The following is a 7634-nucleotide window of genomic DNA, read 5'->3' as shown; positions in this document are numbered from 1 at the left end:
AAGTAAAAGTGAACTTCACTGGCCATCAATTAGCTGTTATAGCATGGGTTGGGTAGGCTACATAGGCTACTGTATCAAAAACGGGTCATTTGAGGAGTATCTGTAGATGCACAGCCTATCTTGGGTTTGGGGCTTCTGTTTTGACACACAGATTAATCAACTGTATATTCCTAGGAAGGATGGTTGATCTTGTTTCGGGTTAATTTCTCACAGTCTTCAAAGCACACCATGTGTGAAGCAACTGGAACCGATTGTGTAAGAGAGCATTAACTCACAGTGTGGGCAGAGGGCTTCCTGTAATATCAAGAACATGTCAAAAATACTTTTTCATTTTGAGGTTTGCGGTCGTTCATAAGGGGAAAGTTCCCCAAATTTCAAAATTACATTTCATGATTTCCTTACCCTGTAAGCAGTCTATGGCCAAGGTATGACAGCAATCCATGCTTTGGTGTAGTTTCCCTGGCACTGTTTCCACGTGCTAACATTTGAGCCTTTGTGACACAAATCCCATTCAAGTCATGGGACCGATATCAGCATTTTTCAAGCATCAATTTGTTTCTCAACATCTATAACCGACTTCGTAGAGCTTCACAATGATTTATTGATACCTTTGGATGATTTAGACATGATGTGCAAAAATGGCTAATTTTGTTCCAATTTGAATCTGCATTAAAGCCCCTGCGGTTAGTCCACATTGGAAACAAACATTTGAAATGCAACATTTTAAAAAAACGAACTGGTGAAGTTGACTGAGTTGTGATTGTTGTGTAGGTTAACTAAAGGAAACTCGTCAGTCCTTTAAAAAATGATGTCAGTGATTTGTTTCTCTGAAATAAGTTATTAGAGCACTGGTCAACACTGCAAGTCCTGAGTTGAGAAAACTTTTAAGAAGTGTAATGGGTGTTTACCAGTTGTGTTAGATTCAACAACATGACACAGAGAGAGAAGTAAGTGAGCAGTGGACAGTGCAGCGAGTGTCATCACGTCAGTCAATTTGGGGAGGGCTTCTGGCTGTTTAAAATGGTGTGAATATGATAGCCAATACTGTATGTAGACAGCCAACGGTAGCAAGTAGATAGACTGGAGAGTATTTCAGGACCGTCTGCAACTACAAAAAGTTTATTGATTTAAATGGGGGAAACCAACAAGAACATTTTTACTGGGCAGAAAAAAACATATGGTGGAGTAATAAATCATACAATTTGGGAGGCTGGAGTGATACAGTGAGGATTTACTTCGATTCATTACCCAAAGAAAGAGAGGGAGAGAAAGAAAGAAAAACTACAGAGAGAAAGTGACAGTGGGGGCCGTGGAGTTGAGTGAAGCGCTCACCCTTGAGAGGGGCAAAAGATGACTGTTGTATCCCGTGAGAACCAGGACGAGACTGTGGTAGTCCCTCCCCGGTACCAAGATGATTGCGACGTGGAGCGGGGCGACCAGGAGTGTAGCGAGAGGGTCGTCATCAACGTCTCCGGGCTGCGCTTCGAAACACAACTGAAGACCCTCTCGCGCTTTCCCTCTACGCTATTGGGAGACCCACGTAAAAGGATGCGCTTCTTCGATCCGTTGAGAAATGAGTACTTTTTCGACAGGAATAGACCCAGCTTTGATGCTATCCTTTATTATTACCAGTCCGGGGGAAGGCTTAGGAGACCTGTCAACGTTACCATGGACATTTTCATGGAAGAAATCAAATTTTATGAAATCGAAGAGGAGGTCATAGAGATGTTCAAAGAAGATGAAGGTATGATCAGAGAGGTGGAACGTCCGATGCCTGACAACGAGTTTCAGCGCCAGATGTGGTTGTTGTTTGAGTACCCCGACAGCTCGGGGCCTGCCCGGATGATCGCTGTTGTATCAGTCAGTGTGATTTTGATATCCATACTGATCTTCTGTTTGGAGACATTGCCACGGTTCAGGGAAGATCACAGCACAGACATAGAACTCAGTAATCACCTCATCACGAATGGGACTACTCGCCACAAAAAAAAATATCCGTTGACAGACCCGTTTTTTATGGTTGAGTCACTTTGCATCGTGTGGTTTTCCTTTGAATTTCTCATGAGGTTTTTATCGTGCCCTAGCAAACCGGCTTTCTTCAAAAACGCAATGAACGTCATTGACATATTAGCGATTGCTCCTTATTTCATCACCCTTGGACTTGAACTCGCTGAGCTACAGGGAGCGGGAAGCGAGCAGGCCATGTCGTTAGCCATACTCAGAGTAATCCGTTTGGTTCGAGTCTTCAGGATTTTCAAACTTTCCAGGCACTCCAAGGGTCTCCAAATCTTGGGCCAGACACTCAACGCCAGCATCAGCGAACTTGGTCTTTTGATATTCTTTCTTCTCATAGGGGTTATTCTGTTCTCCAGCGCTGCTTACTTTGCAGAGACAGACGACCCTGAATCGGGATTCACGAGTATCCCCGCCGCATTTTGGTGGGCGGTGGTGTCCATGACTACGGTTGGATACGGAGACATGTGCCCGGTTACTATTGGCGGCAAAATAGTGGGATCGATGTGTGCCATCGCCGGAGTGCTGACCATAGCCCTACCTGTCCCTGTCATCGTTTCCAATTTTAATTACTTCTATCACAGAGAACGCAATGATGAGGACACCGCCGTGTATACTCACGTGACTTGTGGTCAACAGAATACTTCATTTGGCGAATTCAAATCTACCAGCGACAGCAAACAGTCCCTCGCCAAATCAGAGTACATTGAAGATGATTCTCTCGAGACACTCAGATTTACTAACTTTAGCCCATTTGAACATTACACTGGCAAGCTGACAGATGTATGAAAAAACAAGCAACGCCCTAGCTGAGCAGAAAAAAAACGATATCGGTGAGTAGCCAGCCTGAGAACATTTACGGGCGCTTTTACGCAAGCAGTTAGTTGGCATGCAATCTCTCAATAACTTGAATTCATTTGTTGAATATCTTCAGTTGGCCTAATGCTTCATAACAGTAATGTCAGGTCAGTGTCCGGCCTATGTGCATGTTTGAATAACTACACGCAATTTTACCCACCCTATTACGCACGGTGTTTGTTGGCATATAATCTTAAAATAGCTGGAATTAATTTGTTTGACACCTTCAGTAGGCCTAAAACTGTATTACAGGTCAGTAGCGTACAGTGTTGAGTGGCTACAACAACTTCTAAAACTGGGTTGCTTTTGGAGAGTTTATAGAATTTCTGAACTCGGAGCGCCACTGTGTGGTTGAAACGCAATCGCGCAGCAGACGCGTCTCAGGTAAATCATTCAAGCAGCTATTTACGTTACTTGTGCAAGACGTTGCTGATGATGTAAGTGTGTGTATAATTTACTTGTGACTGTGTATACATTTTCCATAAAAAAGCTTTTTAGGGACATTTTAGACAGAAGTGATGGAATGTCACCACACACAAAAAAACATTATCTTCTTTTTACTTCCAGGGGACAAGATCAAAACCAACTGCCTTTCTACTCCACTTGAAAGGAAATGCTGATGTAAGTGTGTGTATTACTTACTTATGACTGTTCATACATTTTCCCTAAAAAGCTTTATAGGGACATTTTAGACAGAAGTGATGGAAGGTCACCACAGAAAGAAAAACAACATGATCTTCTTTTTACTTCCAGGGGACAAGATCAAAGACCATTGCGTTTCTGCTCCGCTTGAAAGGAAATGCAGGCATGGCTTTTCCAATTCTAGATGTACTTGTAACTGAAAAGGTCAAGAGAGTGAATAAAAAACACACATGACATGTCTCCATGAACAATTGGCCAGCAATGTGAGATGACAGGTGCTGATGCAACATCCAATGGGGAGCTCGCTGAAGGAAATACGGGTTTGGAGCCTCTGCCTTTAGGAAACCGATAACCTTTGAAAATCAATGAACCTTTAAAAGTATTTTGCTGTCCATTCAATGAACTATGAAAAGACTACTGTAGATATCCTGTTGTGTATTGTTGTAAATAGGCCTATACTGTAAATTCAATCGTTGTGCTTGACTCAGAATCTTAATGCGAACATATCTTGCTTTGTGTGCCTTTACGTGGATGATTTCAAAGGAACTATTTGGGTAGTCCTTTATTTTATTGAACTATTTTATTGTACAGAGTATCTGATTTTGCCATAAACGTTCCTTGGGAAGCTAGTTTTAAAATCACTAGTCTTAAAATAACTTACAGGCCCCGTTAGCTTAACCATAGGAATCTTATTAAGTATGCATGTAAGGAGACATCTATTGTGCTCATGAAATGTCATGAAGATTTATTTATATTTTTGTAAGATTGTTCAAATGTATGTGAACTTTTGAAGAATATTTTTTTTTATAAAACAATTCAGAAAATACCTCAATGTGTTGGTTTTGTTCTGGATGGGTGCACCTTTACACACTTTAAAGGGATACTTCGGGATTTTGGCAAAGAGGCCCTTTATCTATGCTGAACAAAAATATAAACGCAAAACACAACCATTTCTAAGGTTTTACTGAGTTACAGTTCATATAAGGAAATCAGTCAATTATAATAAATTCATTAGGCCCCAATCTATGGATTTCACATGACTGGTCACAAGATACCTTTTAAAAAAGGTAGGGGCGTGGATCAGAAAACCAGTCAGTATCTGGTGTGACCAACATTTTCCTCATGTAGCGCGACACAGCTCCTTCGCATAGAGCTGATTGTGGCCTGTGGAATGTTGCCCCACTCCTCTTCAATGGCTTTGCAAAGTTGCTGGATATTGCCGGGAACTGGAACACGCTGCCGTACATGTCGATCCAGAGCATCCCAAATCTGCTCAATGGGTGACCTTTCTGGTGAGTATGCTGGCCCTGGAAGAACTGGGATATTTTCAGCTTCCAGGAATTGAGTACAGATCCTTGTGACATGGGGCCATGCATTATCATGCTGAAACATAAGGTGATGATGGCGGATAAATGGCACAACATTGGGCCTCAGGATCTCATCTCTGTGCATTCAAATTGTTGTCAATAAAATGCAATTGTGTTCGTTGTCCGTAGCTTATGCCTGCCCAAACCATAACCCCACCATGGGGCACTCTGTTCACAACCTCACGCCCAAACGATGACATGCAAGTTCATCCGTGAAAAGCACACTTCTCCAGCGTGCCAGTGGCCATTGAAGGTGAGAATTTGCCCACTGAAGTCGGTTACGACGCCAAACTGCAGTCAGGTCAAGACCCTAGTGAGGACGACGAGCATGCAGATTAGCTTCTCTGAGACAGTTTCTGCGGACCCACAGTTTCATCAGCTGTCCAGGTGGCTGGTCCCAGACGACCCCGCAGGTGAAGTAGCTGGATGTGGAGGTCCTGGGCTGGAGTGGTTACATATGGTCTGCGGTTGTGAGGCCGGTTGGACGTAATCACAAATTCCTTAAAATGACATTGGAGGCAGCTTGGTAGAGAAATGAAAATTAAATTTTCTGGCAACAGCACTGGTGGACATTCCTGCAGTCAGCATGGCAATTGCACATTCTTAAAACTTGAGACATCTGTGTTATTGTGTTGTCTGACAAGATTTTAGAGTGGCCTTTATTGTCCGCAGCACAAGGTGCACCTGTGTAATGATCATGCTGATCAGTTTCTTGATATGCCACACCTGTCTGGGGGATGGGTTATCTTTGCAAAGGAGAAATGCTTACTACCAGGGATGTAAACAAATTTGTGCATACAATGAGAGCTTTTTGTGCATATGGAACATTTTTGGGATCTTTTATTTCAGCTCATGAAACATGGGACTAACACTTTCCATGTTGCGTTTATATTTTTGTTCAGTGTACTTCCCCAGAGTGAGGTGAATTTGTGGTTTACCACTTTTATGTCTCTACGTGTAGTTTGAAGGAAGTTGCTAACTAGCGCTAGCGCAAGAGTTAGAGTTTATTTGTATTTTTACAGGGACGATGCACATTAATCAACGTTTCAGTAAAAGTGCCGGTTTTAGCCAGCCAGATCATTTTCAACCACAGTCCCTGGGCAGGATATCATAAACAATTACAACAACAATACAGACAAACAATGAGCAGTGAGCACATGCAAAGCAACATAGAACAAGCAACACAGACAGAGCAATAGCACAAAAAGCAACAAAACAAAATACAGTGCTGTCGGAAAATGTATTCACACCCCTTGACTTTTTCCACCTTTTGTTATGTTACAGCCTTGTTCTAAAATGGATAACAAAAAAAAGAATGATCCTCAGCAATCTACACACAATACCCCATAATGACAAGGCGAAAACAGGTTTGTAGAAATGTTTGCAAATGTATTCAACTTTTAAAAAAAACAGAAATGCCTTATTTACATAAGTATTCAGACCCTTTCAAATGAGACTCGAAATTGATCTCAGATGCATTCTGGTTCCATTGATCATCCATGAGATGTTTCTACAACTTGATTGGAGTCCACCTGTGGTAAATTAAATTGATTGGACATGATTTGGGAAGGCACACACCTGTCTGTAAAAGGCACATAACAGCCCGCTTGGAGTTGGCAAAAAGGCACCTAAAGACTCAGACCTTGAGAAACAAGATTCTCTGGTCTGATGAAACCAAGATTGAACTCTTTGGCCTTAATGCCAAGTGTCACATCTGGAGGAAACCTGGCACCCATCCCTATGGTGAAGCATGGGGGTGGCAGCATCATGCTGTGAGGATGTTTTTCAGCAGCAGACACTGGGAGACTAGTCAGGATGGAGGCAAAGATGAACAGAGCAAAGTACAGAGAGATCCTTGATGAAAATCTGCCCCAGAGCGCCCAGGATCTCAGACTGGGGTGAAGCTTCACCTTCCAACAGGACAACGACTCTAAGCACACAGACAAGACAATGCAGGAGTGGCTTTGGGACAAATCTCTGAATGTCCTTGAGTGCCCCAGACAGAACACAGACTTTAACCCGATCAAACATCTCTGGAGAGACCTGAAAATAGCTGTGCAACGCTTCCCATACAACCAGACAGAGCTTGAGAGGATCTGTAGAGAAGAATGGGAGGAACTCCCAAATACATGAGTGCCAAGCTTGTAGCATCATACCGAAGAAGACACGGGGCTGTAATCGCTACCGAAGGTGCTTCAACAAAGTGCAGAGTAAAGGGTCTGAATAATGGAAATTAATGTAAAAATGTATCACTAGCCACTTTAAACAATGCCACTTAATATAATGTTTACATGCCCTACATTACTCATCTCATATGTATATGTATATACTGTACTCATTTAAACTCCTGCATCTACTGCATCCTGCCATCTTTATGTAATACATGTATCACTAGCCACATTAAACTATGCCACATTATGTTTATATACCCTACATTACTCATCTCATATGTGTATACTACCATCTGCTGCATCTTGCCTATGCCGTTCTGTACCATCACTCATTCATATATATTTATGTACATATTCTTTACCCCTTTACACTTGTGTGTATAAGGTAGTAGTTGTGGAATTGTTAGGTTAGATTACTCGTTGGTTATTACTGCATTGTCGGAACTAGAAACACAAGCATTTCGCTACACTCGCATTAACATCTGCTAACCATGTGTATGTGACAAATACAATTTGATTTGATTTGAATACTTATGTAAATGTGTTATTTCATTTTTAGATTTAAAAATGAATACATTTGCAA

The 7634-nt window shown here is 42.0% G+C and overlaps 1 protein-coding gene across 6 annotated transcripts; it reads left to right on the top strand.

Annotated features, from left to right (window-relative positions):
• The first annotated feature begins 1007 nt into the window (after positions 1 to 1007).
• LOC115109704 (shaker-related potassium channel tsha2-like) lies at positions 1008 to 4339 on the top strand. 6 transcript variants are annotated; one of them, XM_029634952.2, is made up of 4 exons: positions 1008 to 2846; positions 3193 to 3255; positions 3439 to 3492; positions 3625 to 4339. In XM_029634952.2, the coding sequence occupies exon 1, from the start codon at positions 1351 to 1353 to the stop codon at positions 2800 to 2802; it is 1452 nt and encodes a 483-aa protein (XP_029490812.1). In that variant the 5' UTR covers positions 1008 to 1350; the 3' UTR covers positions 2803 to 2846; positions 3193 to 3255; positions 3439 to 3492; positions 3625 to 4339. The 6 variants fall into 6 exon arrangements, with proteins under 6 accessions (XP_029490812.1, XP_029490813.1, XP_029490814.1 ...); XM_029634953.2 differs by having other exon boundaries at positions 3184 to 3255; XM_029634954.2 differs by lacking the exon at positions 3193 to 3255.
• Positions 4340 to 7634: the final 3295 nt, after the last annotated feature.

Source organism: Oncorhynchus nerka, linkage group LG25 (genome assembly GCF_034236695.1).
Source record: "Oncorhynchus nerka isolate Pitt River linkage group LG25, Oner_Uvic_2.0, whole genome shotgun sequence".
Lineage (NCBI taxonomy): Eukaryota > Metazoa > Chordata > Actinopteri > Salmoniformes > Salmonidae > Oncorhynchus > Oncorhynchus nerka.
Note: the sequence above shows the minus strand (reverse complement) of the source record. Positions and strands in the feature narration are given on the sequence as shown.